General features: G+C 38.6%; 1 protein-coding gene across 11 annotated transcripts in view; it reads left to right on the top strand.

Annotated features, from left to right (window-relative positions):
* Nucleotides 1–16353, top strand: part of CSNK1G1 (casein kinase 1 gamma 1) — a 146305-nt gene that overhangs the window by 59239 nt on the left and 70713 nt on the right. For 9 of the 11 annotated variants that reach the window (XM_067750046.1, XM_067749950.1, XM_067749991.1 and 6 more), the window contains one exon: nt 11560–11600. The exons of 1 other annotated variant lie outside the window; for it this stretch is intronic. Coding sequence is in view for 7 of the 10 variants with exons in the window: in XM_067749950.1 (XP_067606051.1) it covers nt 11560–11600 (41 nt within the window). In the remaining 3 variants the exon portion in view is untranslated. Of the gene's footprint in view, nt 1–11559; nt 11601–16353 lie in introns of those variants that run through there. One more of the 11 variants, XM_067750039.1, reaches the window with a different exon arrangement.

Below are 16353 nucleotides of genomic sequence, written 5' to 3'. Positions count from 1 at the left end.
TTTTAATTTCATTTTTTACATGTAGCTGTCCAGTTTTCCCAGCACCACTTACTGAAGAGACTGTCTTTTCTCCATTGTATATCCTTGCCTCCTTTGTCATAGATTAACTGACCATAGGTGTGTGGGTTTATCTCTGGGCTTTCTATCCTGTTCCACTGATCTGTATTTCTGTTTTTGTGCCAGTACCATATTGTCTTGATTACTGTAGGTTTGTAGTATAGTCTGAAGTCAGGGAGTCTGATTCCTCCAGCTCCGTTTTTTTCCCTCAAGACTGCTTTGGCTATTCGGGGTCTTTTGTTTCTCCATACAAATTTTAAGATTTTTTGTTCTAGTTCTGTAAAAAATGCTGTTGGTAATTTGATAGGGATTGCATTGAAGCTGTAGATTGCTTTGGGTAGTATAGTCATTTTCACAATATTGATTCTTCCAATCCAAGAACATGGTATATCTCTCCATCTGTTGGTATCATCTTTAATTTCTTTCATCAGTGTCTTACAGTTTTCTGTATACAGTTCTTTTGTCTCGCTAGGTAGGTTTATTCCTATGTATTTTATTCTTTTTGTTGCAGTGGTAAATGGGAGTGTTTCCTTAATTTCTCTTTCAGATTTTTCATCATTAGTGTATAGGAATGCCAGAGATTTCTGTGCATTAATGTTATATCAGGCAACTCTACCAAATTCACTGATTAGTTCTAGTAGTTTTCTGGTGGCATCTTTACGATTCTGTATATATAGTATCATGTTATCTGCAAACAGTGACAGTTTTACTTCTTCTTTTCCAATTTGCATTCCTTTTTATTTCTATTTTCTTCTCTGATTGCTGTGGCTAGGACTTTCAAAACTATGTTGAATAATAGTGGTGAGAGTGGACATCCCTGCCTTGTTCCTGATCTTAGAGGAAATGCTTTCAGTTTTTTACCATTGAGAATGATGTTTGCTGTGGGTTTGTCGTATATGGCCTTTATTATTTTGAGGTAGGTTCCCTGTATGCCCACTTTCTGGAGAGTTTTTATCATAAATGGGTGTTGAATTTGTCAAAAGCTTTTTCTGCATCTATAGAGATTATCATATGGTTTTTATCCTTCAATTTGTTAATATTTTGTATCACATTGATTGATTTCCATATATTGAAGAATCCTTGCAGCCCTGGGATAAATCCCACTTGATCATGGTGTATGATCCTTTTAATGTGTTGTTGGATTCTGTTTGCTAGTATTTTGTTGAGGATTTTTGCATCTATATTCATCAGTGATATTCGTCTGTAATTTTCTTTTTTTGTAGTATCTTTGTCTGGTTTTGGTATCAGGGTGATGGTGGCCTCATAGAATGAGTTTGGGAGTGTTCCTTTCTCTGCAATATTTTGGAAGAGTTTGAGAAGGATGGGTGTTAGCTCTTGTCTAAATGTTTGATAGAATTCACCTGTGAAGCCATTTGGTCCTGGACTTTTGCTTTTTGGAAGATTATTAATCACAGTATCGATTTCATTGCTTGTGATTGGTCTGTTCATATTTTCCATTTCTTCCTGGTTTAGTCTTGGAAGGTTATACCTGTCTATGAGTTTGTCCATTTCTTCCAGCTTGTCCATTTTATTGGCATAGAGTTGCTTGTAGTAGTCTCTTAGGATGCTTTGTATTTCTGCGGTGTCTGTTGTAACTTCTCCTTTTTCATTTCTAATTTTGTTGATTTGAGTCCTCTTCCTCTTTTTCTTGATGAGTCTGGCTAATGGTTTATCAATTTTGTTTATCTTCTGAAAGAACCAGCTTTTAGTTTTATTGATCTTTGCTATTGTTTTCTTTGTTTCTATTTCATTTATTTCTGCTCTGAACTTTATGATTTCTTTCCTTTTACTAACTTTGGGTTTTGTTTGTTCTTCTTTCTCTAGTTCCTTTAGGTGTAAGTTTCCTAAGGTTAGATTGTTTATTTGAGATTTTTCTTGTTTCTTGAGGTAGGCTTGTATTGCTATAAACTTCCCTCTTAGAACTGATTTTGCTGCATCCTATAGGTTTTGGATCGTCGTGTTTTCGTTGTCATGTGTCTCTAGGTATTTTTTGAGTTCATCTTTGATTTTTTCAGTGATCTCTTGGTTATTTAGTAATGTAGTTTTTAGCTTTCATGTGTTTGTGTTTTTTACGTTTTTTTCCCTGTAATTGATTTCTAATCTCATAGCGTTGTGGTCAGAAAAGATGCTTGATATGATTTCAATTTTCTTAATTTGACTGAGGCTTGATTTGTGACCCAAGATGTGATCTATCCTGGAGAATGTTCTGTGCGCACTTGAGAAGAAAGTGTAATCTGCTCTTTTTGGATGGAGTGTCCTATAAATATCAATTAAATCTATCTGGTCTGTCATGTTATTTAAAGCTTGTGTTTCCTTATTAATATTCTGTTTGGATGATCTGTCCATTGGTGTGAGGTGTTAAAGTCCCCCACTATTATTGTGTTACTATCGATTTCCTCTTTTATAGCTGTTAGCAGTTGCCTTATGTATAGAGGTGCTCCTATTTTGGGTGCATATATATTTATAATTGTTATATCTTTTTGTTGAACTGATCCCTTGATCATTATGTAGTGTCCTTCCTTGTCTTTTGTAACATTCTTTTATAGTATTTTATCTGATATGAGTATTGCTACTCCAGCTTTCTTTTGATTTCCATTTGCATGGAATATCTTTTTCCATGCCCTCACTTTCAGTCTGTATGTGTCCCTAGGTCTGAAGTGGGTCTCTTGTAGACAGCATATATATGGGTCTTGTTTTTGTATCGATTCAGCAAGCCTGTGTCTTTTGGTTGGAGCATTTAATCCATTCATGTTTTGGGTAATTATTGACATGTATGTTCCTAGTATCATTTTCTTAATTGTTTTGGGTTTGTTTTTGTAGGTCCTTTTCTTCTCTTGTGTTTCCCACTTAGAGAAGTTCCTTTAGCATTTGTTGTAGAGCTGGTTTGGTGGTGCTGAAATCTCTTAGCTTTTGCTTGTCTGTAAAGCTTTTGATTTCTCCATCAAATCTGAATGAGATCCTTGCCGGGTAGAGTAATCTTGGTTGTAGGTTCTTCCCTTTCATCACTTTAAATATGTCATGCCACTCTCTTCTGGCTTGTAGAGTTTCTGCTGAGAAATCAGCTGGTAACCTTATGGAAGTTCTCTTGTATGTTATTTGTCATTTTTCCCTTGTTGCTTTCAATAATTTTTCTTTGTCTTTAACTTTTGCCAATTTGATTACTATGTGTCTCGGCGTGTTTCTCCTTGGGTTTATCCTGTATGAGACTCTCTGTGCTTCCTGGACTTGGATGGCTATTTCCTTTCCCATGTTAGGGAAGTTTTCGACTATAATCTCTTCAGGTATTTTCTCAGGTCCTTTCTCTCTCTCTTCTCCTTCTGGGACTCGTATAATGTGAATGTTGTTGTGTTTAATGTTGTCCCAGAGGTCTCTTAGGCTGTCTTCATTTCTTTTCATTCTTTTTTCTTTTTTCTGTCCTGCAGCAATGAATTCCACCGTTCTGTCTTCAGGTCACTTATCCGTTCTTCTACCTCAGTTATTGTGCTATTGATTCCTTCTAGTGTATTTTTCATTTCAGTTATTGTATTGTTCATCTCTGTTTGTTAATTCTTCTAGGTCTTTGTTAAACATTTCTTGCATCTTCTCGATCTTTGCCTCCATTCTTTTTCCAAGGCCCTGGATCATCTTCATTATCATTATTCTGAATTCTGTTTCTAGAAAGTTGCCTATGTCCATTTCATTTAGTTTTTTGGGGGGGTTTTATCTTGTTCCTTCGTCTGATACAAAGTCCTCTGCCTTTTCATCTTGTGTAACTTTCTGTGAATGGGGTTTTCCTTCCACAGGCTGCAGAATTGTAGTTCTTCTTGCTTCTGCTGTCTGCCCTCTGGTGGATGAGGCTATCTGTGAGGCTTGTGCAAGTTTCCTGATGGGAGGGAGTGGTGGTGTGTAGAGCCTGCTGTTGCTCTTTTGGGCAGAGCTCAGTAAAACTTTAATCCGCTTGTCTGCTAATGGATGGGGCTGGGTTCCCTCCCTGTTGGTTGTTTGGCCTGAGGCGACCCAACACTGGAGCCTCCCTGGGCTCTTTGGTGGGGCTAATGGTGGGCTCTGGGAGGGCTCACGCCAAGGAGTACTTCCTAGAACTTCTGCTGCCAATGTCCTTGTCCTTGTGGTGAGGCACAGCTGCCCCCCCGCCTCTACAGGAGACCCTCTAACACTAGCAGGTAGGTCTGGGTCAGTCTCCTATGGGGTCACTGCTCCTTCCCCTGGGTCCCAATGCTCACACTACTTTGTGTGTGCCCTCCAGGAGTGGAGCCTCTGTTTCCCCCAGTCCTGTTGAAGTCCTGTAATCAAATCCTGCTAGCCTTCAATGTGTGATTCTCTAGGAATTCCTCCTCCCGCTGTCAGACCCCCAGGTCGTGAAGCCTGTTGTGGGGCTCAGAACCTTCACTCCAGTGGGTGAACTTCTGTGGTATAAGTGTTCTCCAGTTTGTGAGTCACCCACCCAGCAGTTATGGGATTTGATTTTATTGTGATTACGCCCCTCCTACCGTCTCACTGTGGCTTTGTCTTTGGATGTGGGATATCTTGTTTGGTGAGTTCCAGTGTCTTCCTGTCAATGATTGTTTAGCAGTTAGTTATGATTCCAGTGATCTCACAAGAGGGAGTGAGAGCACATCCTTCTGCTCCGCCATCTTGAACCATAGATGGGTTTCTTGTTTTAACTACTAATTGCCTCACATTCATTTGGCTGGATTTTTTTTTTTTCTGACAAGTTCTAGGTAGTAATTTATAAATGTACTACTTTCATTTTACGGCAAGAAATCTGACAGCTGGAGATCTAACTAAACTGGGAACCGAGGCTTGTATGTTCCTTTATCAGCGTGACTCTGAGAACTGACACCTGCTGGTTCTTTGAAATAGTGCTTTGTCTGATGAAGCTTACCATAAATGTTGTCTCTGTAGGCGATTTACTGAAACAGGAAGTCTTCATGCAGTGGATTTTATGGGTAGCTTCACATCTAAGACTGCTGCTTCGAAAGGGCTGAGTTTGGATGTAAAGCTCGCAAAACTACTATGTAATGCAGTTTCTTTTATATTAACGATAAAAGAACCCATGGCCAGGAAGTGACCTTGGGAAGCATTGTGGATTTTGTGCAGCAACTAAAAGCTTTGAGTGCTTGGGATTATGCCACCTCATCAATGGTATTTTTCTGTTCAGTAAACTGCCTTTCTCACATTTATTGATATATCATTCATATGTATATATAATTTTTTGTATGATGAAGCAGTCATTTATTTTAAATGGGCAGGATTGTAACCCTCTATCTTTGTAATTAAATTCTTCCAGAGCAAAATTTTTGTGTATCACTGAGAATAGTGGCTTAGTGTTTGTCTAGCCTTCCACTTGGCTGTGTTTTGTATTGACCTCTTAGTCTTTTTTTTTTTTTTTGGCCACACCGCGTGGCCTGTGGGATCTTAGTTCCCTGACCAGGGATCCAACCCAGGCCACGACAGTGAAAGCATGGAGTCCTAACCACTGGACTGCCAGGGAATTCCCCTGACCTCTTCAGTCTTAATGATGCCCCCTGGCAAAGAAATTCATTTGAATGATGCATAGCTCAGGAGAATTATCTAGTCACCTCCAGGGCCTCTTAGGAATAAGGATAATTGCTTTTTAAGAGGGTGAGGTATTCAGCTTGTTTTGAAATAAGCAGGTAAAGTAAGCAAACAAAAGCAAGCTAGCATTTTGTAATGTATTAGCTATCATGTTTGGTGTTACATAAGCTGTGTCATTGTGCTTCTGTGTCTATATTCTTTTATACAGGTACAAAAATTGAAGCTGAGAGGCATTTCATAATTTCTCTGCTGCTTTTAGGTTCAGTGAGAACTTGGAGGAAGGCATCATGGTAGAGTGAAACGATCGTTCCCTACTCTCCTGGTTTTCTTTCTGTTCTCCTCTAATTAAAAGCATCAACTTTAACCCTTCTATTTTCCTTTTCCCTCATGTTTATATGTAATCCAAAGGTTGTTAGTTTTTTCTTCTAAATGCCTTGATTATAAATCCTATTTTTTAAAGTTATCTTCAAGGAATTATTGCATCGTACCTGCCGTGATAATAGAAGTCATAAAAATTAGATTTATCTAGGACATTGCAGTTTGCAAAGTACTTTCACATATTCTAACTCGTGTAATCATCATAACCACACTGTGTGGTAGATGTTATTCTTTAAATGTTCTACTATAAAAACTTCCTATTCATTTTCTTCGTAGGTATTCTTGTCTCTTTTATTGTATACATTGGGACCAGATTAATATTTTTAAAATACAACTTTCACGACTATACGTTTCCTCTTAGCACAAATATCTTTGGTGATTTCACAAGTTGAATAATGAAGTCAAAACTCCTATATTCACACTTAGAATTATCCATATCTGATTCTAAACTAAATTTTTTTTTAATTGCCCTAAAACTTTCTCAGAAGAACCTTCTCTGTATATCAAGTCAATTTGGTTCACTTCCGCAAGCATCTGTTACCTACTATATATCAGATACCATGTTGGTCGATAGGGATAAACATGAGTGGAACATTCTTGTCCTTAGGAAATTTACTGCCTAGTGGAGGTAAAAAGATGCATGAATAACTAATTATAATATATGTGTAAGTTGATGAAACTGAGTGCTGCCTCAGTTTTATTTTATTTTTTAAAATTAATTTATTTATTATTTTTGACTGTATTGGGTCTTTGTTGCTGCGCGTGAGCTTTCTCTAGTTGCAGTGAGCGGGGGCACCTCTTCGTTGTGGTGCGTGGGCTTCTCAGTAGTTGTGACACGTGGGCTCAGTAGTTGTGGCACATGGGCTAAGTTGCTCTGTGGCATGTGGGATCTTCCTGGCCCAGGGCTCAAACCTGTGTCCCCTGCATTGGCAGGTGGATTCTTAACCACTGCACCACCAGGGGAAGTCACTGCCTCAGTTTTATAATGTATGTTTAGAAAAGGAATTTTTTTTTAAGGCATAAAACTCACCAGGAACCAAAAAGAGAGAGAGAGAGAAGATAAAAACAGGTGAGAAATTTTAACAAAATTCTGGAAGCTGGAAAGCAGTTAAGTGATAACTAATTTAGCAGTCCAGAGAAAGCTGAATGATTTAATGGGTAGGCCAGTTTGTAACATAGAATACACCAGATATCAATAAGTTCAAGAATTGGAGACAGTAGGAATTTCAAAAAGTTGGGATGCAGAAGGTGCTAAAAACAGGAAGAGTAGTTGCAAGTATATACATATATATATATATATATATATATATATATATATATATATATATATATATATATGGAGCAGTTGCATCACTAAATCCCCTCCTTCCCTGGCATCGCCCGGCAGCTACTCTTTCCCACCTTCACAGGAGATGTAAAGGTCACACTGTTGAAGGTAAACTGATCTGTGAAAACTGGGCCGCCCAGCTGAACACAGGGAAAATGAGGAAAAGGTTCCCCTCTGATGCGTGAGGCCTTCTAGACTCTGGAATAAGCAGATCCATAAGTGCCTGGGATTTCTTTGAACTCTTGTTTGGTTGTTTGTTTTTCCTCCAAAAGAAAACTATGCAGGATTTCTTTCTTTCTTTTTTTCTTTTTTCTTTTTGGCTGCGTTGGGTCCTCGTTGCTGCGTGTGGGCCTTCGCTGTGGTGCATGGGCCTCTCATTGCAGTGGCCTCTCCCGTTTCAGAGCACAGGCTCTAGGCGCATGGGCTTCAGCAATTGTGGCACGTGGGCTCAGTAGTTGTGGCTCACAGGCCCATTTGCTCCGTGGCACGTGGAATCCTCCCAGACCAGGGCTCGAACCCGTGCCCCCTGCATTGGCAGGTGCATTCTTAACCACCAAGCCACCAGGGAAGTCCCTGCACGATTTCTATAATATAACAAGTTTGTTTTACTATTTTTAAAAAAAAAGATTCCCCCAAATCTTCAAAAAAAGTGAGGATTTAGGAAAAGTATTTACTTCAGAGCAAGAAGCTGGCTTTCAAGGTTATTCATACTCTGTTCGTATGGATTTTTCTGGCTTCATTTCTCACCATTCTCCCCCATATGCTTTGTGCTCCTTTCATATTGGTGCACTCATACTTTATCACATTCTCTGCATTTTCTATCATTTCTCCACCTCAATGTTCAAATTAGTATTTTTATAAGAAATGCTCTTTATCCTCTCCTGTTCGTCCTCAGAGGCTCACCTCAAGTGCCATTTGTGCCCAAATGCTTTACCCTCCCTCATCTAAGTCATCTACTGTCTTGTTCATATTTCTTTTTTTTTTAACACTTATCACTTTATATGATTTATTTATCAAACTCTGAGGCACCATGTGCAGGGTCTTGTGTGAGGATCTAGAATACAGTCTCTGAAGGGTGAGAAGTGAGTGTTGCTCATCTTAGGTGTCTGATATTTGCATATGAGGGGTATTAAATACTCAAATACTTTCCCTTACCTCTGGTGTCTTGTTTTTCCGGTTAATCTTTTATACCTCTTTACAAAGGAGGTATAGTTATTCTAAATCAGAGATCTGATCGTGTCACTACCCTACTCAGAAACCTTTCATTTTAAGTTTTAAGATGGCATTGAGGACTTTCCTAATGTGGACTCACCCTTACTTTTCTAGTTTCTTTTGCTGCCCTAACCACTCCTTGCCCATCCCTACTCCTTCCTGATCTTCATGGTGCAACTTATGGTCCATCTACCCCAAGACCATCGCCCATTCTCTTCCTAAACCGTCTGTTTTCTCATTTTTATTGTTTTGCTCATACAGTTTCTTCTCCCTGAGATGTGTTTTTCTCCCTTCTTCAACTGTTAAAATTCTACTCATTTTTTCACACCTTGTGGGGAGGTGGTGGGAGAAAGAAAGGAAAGTACATCCTTTCTGAGACTCCTGTGATTGCCTTCTCTCTTTTCTTGCTCACAGATCAGAATCCAGATTGATTACTAGGCTTACACTGATACCACCATCTCAATTCACTTTAAAAGTTGTAATCTATTTGAATTAAAGATCTGTTACTTTAAGCATATACTTCAAAAATTAATTTAATTCTTTAACAGTGAAGTCATATTGTACTCTAAATGAGTAAGGGGTGAATTTCGGTGCCCCTACTTCCCTACCCCCCAGTAATTCTTACTGCAAAAACTGGGAGGGAGTGTCCAATTCGGAAAGACATCCCCCTCCCCAAACACATTTACAGTTTTAAACTTGACCATTTTCCTCTAAGCAGTAATGAGTTTTTAGGGTCAGCCCTTTGCTAAAATAAGTTTTAGATCACAATAACTATGCTTATACAGTGCCGGGAAGGGCTTTCCTGAAAACTCTTTATGCAGCATCCTATCTCGCATGGAAGAAGTCTGTGGCCAAGCTGGAGTTTTAATCTGCCTGGGAGCTGGCTGTTACTACCTCATCTCGTCCTCTCCCGGTTGTTGGTATCCTTTTCACAATTTCATCAAATATATTTTTTAAAATGATTTTGGTGGGAACATTAATCAGAAACACAAATTAACTTTTAGAACTTAATGCAATTAATACAGAGAGGGAAAAAATGGCTATTTTCTACTTTTGCTCCTTTAAAAAAGAAGTTATTCATCTTATAATGTCTTAGATGTTTGTCTGGCAACCTGTGAATCCTCTCTATTAATGCTGTTTGCAGACAAAAGTTATTCCTAAGTTAGTGTACTCTTCTCCACATAAAAGTACTGGGAAAACTGATAACAGTATTAAAAGTATAATGGTGTAATTTTAACTGTATTAAAAGTATAATGGCCATTTATTGTCTAGAGCTTGTTAAAAATAATCAATATTACAAGCAGCCTTTTGTTCCCAAAATGCAGGGTTTGTTTTTTGTTCATTATCGAAACAACCTATATTATATGAAAATTAGAAACAGTCATCTTTCTTTTTTTTTGGCGGAACACGGGCCTCTCAACTGTTGTGGCGTCTCCCGTTGCGGAGCACAGGCTCCGGACGCGCAGGCCCAGCGGCCGTGGCTCACGGGCCCAGCCGCTCCGCGGCATGTGGGATCTTCCCGGACTGGGACACGAACCCGTGTCCCCTGCATCGGCAGGCAGACTCTCAACCACTGCACCACCAGGGAAGCCCAGAAACAGTCATCTTAATACCTTAATACATCTTTATGTATCCTTTTCCATGCATATATATTCAGCTATGTACATACATATATGTACGTTTATGTGTATATATAACCTTTACCTACATGTATTATTTAAAAAGTAGTCATACTATACGTACTTATAACTTTTAATCAATCAAGGTTTTGAGTGTCTGAGATGTGCAGAACATGGTCTTAAGCACCATAGGGCATTGATAGATCCATTAAATAAAATCGCTACTCTCAAGATATTTATAGTCCAGCTGAATAAGATAGGACAAATATATAAGAAGCAATGTGAAGTCCAGTGCAGTGGCTGAGCTATATATGGTCTATACTAAGCACTCACAAGGAATTAAAATTAGCCTTCAAGGACTAATGGAGTTGAAGAGGTAAAGGTAGCTAAGGACCCAGCATGTACTGTGGGCTCACTAACTGATGGTTGTTGCTCTTATACTCACCCCAAGTTCTGACTCTAGATGACTAGTACAGAAGAATATTGATTCCATTTCTGTAAGTAGAGAAGTTGAGAGGAAAAAGGTTGCAACTGCAGGAAGAACTTTGAGTTAAGTGTTGTCTGGGTGGAGAGCTGTTTCTGCATATAGGTGAAGGTGTAGAGCTTGAGTTCTGGTGAAGAGTCAAAACAGCTTTGAGAATCATCTACTTAGAGACAGTAGATGAGTTTTCCAAAAGGAGTAGGCCAATAATTGGTTTTATTTCACACTGTCCTTTATGCCAACTAAAGTTGATACTAAATACCATGACAAAAAATAAGAAAACCTTACTTGTCAGTGAGTTAGAAAAATGAGGGTTTGTGTTTTTTGTGCCAAGAGTTAAAATCTCTCTATCTTTGTAATTCTGGCATTTCTTCTTCTTGGGTTGCCTCATAGCTCAATAGTTGGGAAATATTAAATAACAAAATGTGTGTGTGACAGACAAAGAGATTTGTTTTCTTTTCTTTCATTTTTTAAAAAAATATTTATTTATTTATTTGGCTGCGCCAGGTCTTAGTTGTGGCATGCGGGATCTTTGTTGCCACATGTGGACTCTTAATTGTGGCATGCAGACTTCTTAGCTGAGGTATGCATGCAGGATCAAGTTCTCTGACCAGGGATGGAACCTTGGCTCCCTGCATTGGGAGCGTGGAGTCTTAACTACTGGACCACCAGGGAAGTCCCTGAGATTTGTTTTCTTTAAAATAAAAGATTCTCATGTCTAGCTTAAATTTTCAAATTCTCAAGCTGTTTTTGTTCTTGTCTTGCTGGGCCTCATTATCTCTGTTTGGCTTTTCACTTACAAATCATGTTTCATATATGTGAACAGCGTTGGGAATGTGACCTTTCTCATGACCCTGTAAGCTAAGATTTTGCTTTGCATTTCCCAGAATAAATGTCACTAAAACATATACATTCTGCTTTTCCCCTAGGTAAAAATCTCTACACCAATGAATATGTAGCTATCAAACTGGTGAGTAGAATCTGTATTTGTGGTAATTATGTTTTAGTGCTCTCACCCTTCACATATCTTTTTACAGGAAATAATTGTAACCATTCACAAAAATACTAATGTTATTTTTCCTTGCATATGATCCCACATAGTCATTTCCTTCAAATATATATAGTGTTACAGTGATGAATCACTGTATACTGTAAAACACTATATAGTTAGAGGATGCTAACTATAGTGTTAGCAATGATAAATCAGAAAAAGTTTATAAAACATAGCTGGAAGGAAAAAAAAACCCCTAGTAACTGCTGTAAACTTTGTACCTTTCACAGTGCTATTTTTTTTTATAATTTTCTTATTCTTGAATATGACTTATCCATTTTAAAAATGTAAGGTATTTATTAATATACTTCTGAATGTGATCATCTAATCATTGCCTTAAAAAGCTGTCAAACGTGAAAAACACATTACGTGGGCAGATTTGAAGCAAAGAGTTCAATTGGTTTTGTCATTGCTAATCTTATGAATAACTAACCTAGTCATTGAAAATAACATCCTGTTAAAAAAGAATAATTCTGTTATTTTTAAGGATTAATAGTTTTAGAAGAAACAGTTCTTTATCTTATATGTAAGGTTGATGAAAAACCATTTCTAGCCATATGAAATGCTTTATGTAACTAGTTTCTATGAAACTGTGTAAATATTGTCCTCCTAATAAATCCTAGTACATTTCCCAGGATCTGAAGGTAGTTTTGGGCTTTATTAGTTGGAAGGCAGAGGCGTTAATAGTTGAAGGAAGTATCTTGTGGTAATTGCTGTTCTTTTCTAATGAATTGCCCCTACCACATCCACACCTGCTCTGTGGTCGGTCCTTTCCTCTCATTAAGCTTGTCTGTGGAGGAGTTAGAGTTGTCCTGTGAAGAACTGACAGGCATCAGATTAGTTTCTCTACAAAGAGGTGGACAGGGAGCAGGTCTTAGAGCAGGTAGCTCCTTGGGAACCAAGTGTTTTGTTTGTTGACTTGGAACTTTTGTTGGAGAAATTGGAGCAGGAAGAGAGACAATGCATGTAACAATGCAGACCAAATATTTTTCTCAGCTTGAATGTCAAGGAATTAAGTGTATATTTGTATTTATGGGAATTTGATTATTCTGTGAAAGTGTTATCTAGTTCATCTCTTTTTTACTTTTTCTGTTTTATTGTTTTGTTAAGTTGGAATAATTTTTTTTTTTTTTTGCGGTACGTGGGCCTCCCACCGCTGCAGCCTCTCCCACTGCGGAGCACAGGCTCCAGACGCACAGGCCCAGCGGCCATGGCTCACGGGCCCAGCCGCTCCGCGGCACGCAGGATCCTCCCGGACCGGGGCACGAACCCGAGTCCCCCGCATCGGCAGGCAGACTCCCAACCACTGCGCCACCAGGGAAGCCCCAAGTTGGAATAATTTTGATTCTTTGGGACTAGTAATAGGGAGAAGCAGCCACTAAAACACTTTAAAATGTTGCCTCAATACTGTATATTTGTTATTGTCCCCTTATTTATCAAGACTTCTTCTGAGGCTTTCTGTTAGGGGCAACTCATTCTATCTAGATTCCTCTTTCCAGGTTCATACTAGTTGACCTGTTTAGATAAGGTTGCATAACATTATTGACATGACTGACTATTGCATTTCACTTACATTTTATTAAAGTTTTATTCTTTGTATGGGCAACAGTTAAAGGTAGATAGACTTCATGTCATCTAGTATGGTGTGCCTCAGTACCTCATTTCTCTTTCAAATAAACCTTAAATAAAGGCTTTTTAGAGGATGACAATCTTGTCTATGGGCCTCCTCTCTTGCTGTGGGGCTGTATTCTCTGTGGGAGATATGATGGCAGTAATTGAGCTCTTTTCACTGTAACAGCAAAATTTGCCTTAAGCATTACAGTCCTACAAGGTAGCCGTCTGCTGTCAGTTTAGGATTTCAGGCAGGCGTGTGTGTTCCAGAATAACCATGATTCTGGCAAATAGCCAGCCCTCTATGGAAATGTAATCAGCATCTGGCACAGAAATACAAGGAAGCCGGGGCTGGTAGTGTTTCAGTTCTACTTTGTTTGGATCTTCATTGTGGGCTCTTGTTTCTTGGATTTCTAGGAACTTTTTTTAAAAAATCAGATACAGTGTAAACAAACTAGTGTGATGAACCCCTCCTTTACCCCTATCACTGAGGTTTCTGGGGTTCTTTTTAACAGAGGTTTTCTAACAGTTGTTGAAAAAGTTTTCTCTCCATGCTGCTAATCCCACTGCCTTTTACAATCTTATAGATTGTTTGCAGTGTCCTTTATTCATAGTGCTTTCAGAAGAGCACTTGAAGCTCCAGTTGGTTGAGCAGGCTACGACTACGTGCTGAAGGGGTTGGCTGAAGGATGTAAGTCCTTCCGTCTGTGATAAAAAGCCCCTCATGTCTGAATATATGTGATGTGTACACCCACTTTTAGCCCTATAACTCTAAAGAGATATTGCTTTTTTTTTTTTTTGCGGTACGCGGGCCTCTCACTGCTGTGGCCTCTCCCATTGCGGAGCACAGGCTCCGGACGCGCAGGCTCAGCAGCCATAGCTCATGGGCCCAGCCGCTCCGCGGCATGCGGGATCCTCCCAGACGGGGGCACGAAGCCGTGTCCCCTGCATCGGCAGGCGGACCCCCAACCACTGTGCCACCAGGGAAGCCCCGAGATATTGCTTTTTTTAATCTGTTAACTTATTTACCCAAGATCAGATTGACTATTTCCTATTAATGTTTCCAGTATGAAGTTTGAAGGTATTAGGTTTGAAGAAGGATCTGTGTTTTTAAAAATTCATTGACTCTTGTGGTTTGTTCGAATTCAAGACTGTTTCTCCAGAAAGAACACTCCTCTTTCTAGTGTTTAGATCAACCTCTGGTTTCATATCAATTTGTCATCACTGTCTCTTTTGGTTTCTTGTGAATTATTAATGATTTTGCTAAAAGACAAATTCTGAAATTGGCTGCTTTGATGGTGATATATTAGAAGATCTAAAACCTGAATGGAGACTCTATAGCTGAAGAGATAAATGAATAAGGAAGTGACTCTACAGTATAGTCTTAAATAACATTTTTTTGGAATACAAGAATCTTGAGAAACTTGAAGGCCAACTCTGATGCTTGCTGATTTTGCAATCAGAGAAGGGTATGAGTTCTTTCATAGAGCTCCTTAGGGCTTTGAAGTATTCTAGCCTACCTGAATTGATTTAGATAAAACCTTCCTAGAAGCAAAGGTGTAGACTAGATAACTTCAAGGAAAGTTCTGAATTCTGTGATTTATGGATTCTATATTTTAAGAAAAATACAGAAAACTTCAAGTGGGTTCAGGAAGAGCTTTCAGGGGTGATCAAATAACTAAAAAGTAGGACCAGTGAGGAAAGGTTAAAAAAATTTAAATTACTTTGCCTGAATAAAGGAAGTTTAAGAAATGACTGAATAGCTTTGTTATTTGAAGATAGCTGTTATAGTATTCACAGGTTATTCGGGAGCTGTTTTGTCTTTGTTATTGAGGATATAAGAGAAATAGGCTAAACTTTCAGTAAGTGGAGATTGCAGTTACATATAAAGACCTTCTAAACCATGAAACTTGTTAAACACCAGCATGAATTAATAAGGGAAGCTGTGGAACTCTCCTTCCTTTGAGCCTATATTAAAAATAGGACAAATAACCATTCAATGGGGAGAGGACAGTTTTTTCCAACAAATGTTGTTGGGAAAACTGGAGATCCACATGCAGTGAAGTGAGACCCTTTACATCATACACAAAAATTAACTCAAAATGGGTCAAAGGCCTAAACATAAGAGCCAAACTATAAATATCTTAGAAGAAAACTTAGGGGGAAAGCTTCATAAGGTTAGATTTGGCAGTGATTTCTTGGATATAACACAAAAAAGCACAAGTAAGAAAAGATAGATAGGTTGGACTTTATCAAAAACTTTTGTGCATCAGAGGACTCTGAACAGAGTGAAAAGATAACCCATGGAATGGGAGAAAATATTTGAAAATCATATATCTGATAAGGAATTGATTCTCGAATTTACCATTTTAACCATTTTTAGTTGTACAGTTCAGTGGCATTAAGTACATTCACATTGGTGTGCCCCCATCACTATCATCCATCTCTAGAACTTTTTTTTCACCTTCCTCAACTAAAATGCTGTACTCATTAAACACCAGCAGCATTCCCCTCTCCCCCCAGCTCCTGGCAACCACCATTCAACTTTCTGTCTATGAATTTCACTATTCTAGGTACCTAATACAAGTAGAATCATGTAGTGTTTGTCCTTTTGCGTCTGGCTTATTTCACTCAACATACCATCCCCGAGGTTCATACATTTTGTAGCATGTGTCAGAGTGTCCTTCCTTTTTATGGCTAAATAATATGCCATCACACATATGGAACAAAATGTAACCACATTTTATTTATCCATCCATTTGTTTATAGATACTTGGGTCGCTTCCACCTTTTGACTATTGCGAATTATATTGCAACAGACATGGGTCTACAAATATCATTTTGAGTCTGAGTTTTCAGTTCTTTTAGGTGTATATCCAGAAGTGGAATTGCTGGATCATGTGGTACTTCTATATTTAATTTTTTGAGAAATTGCTGTACTGTTTTCCACAGTAGCTGCACCATTTTACATTCCCACCAGCAGTGCACAAGGGTTCCAATTTCTCCACATCCTTACCAACACTTGCTATTTTCTGTGTTTTTCATATTAGCCATCCTAATG

Source organism: Pseudorca crassidens, chromosome 1 (assembly GCF_039906515.1).
Source record: "Pseudorca crassidens isolate mPseCra1 chromosome 1, mPseCra1.hap1, whole genome shotgun sequence".
NCBI lineage: Eukaryota > Metazoa > Chordata > Mammalia > Artiodactyla > Delphinidae > Pseudorca > Pseudorca crassidens.
This window is presented reverse-complemented; position numbering and strand designations above follow the sequence as displayed.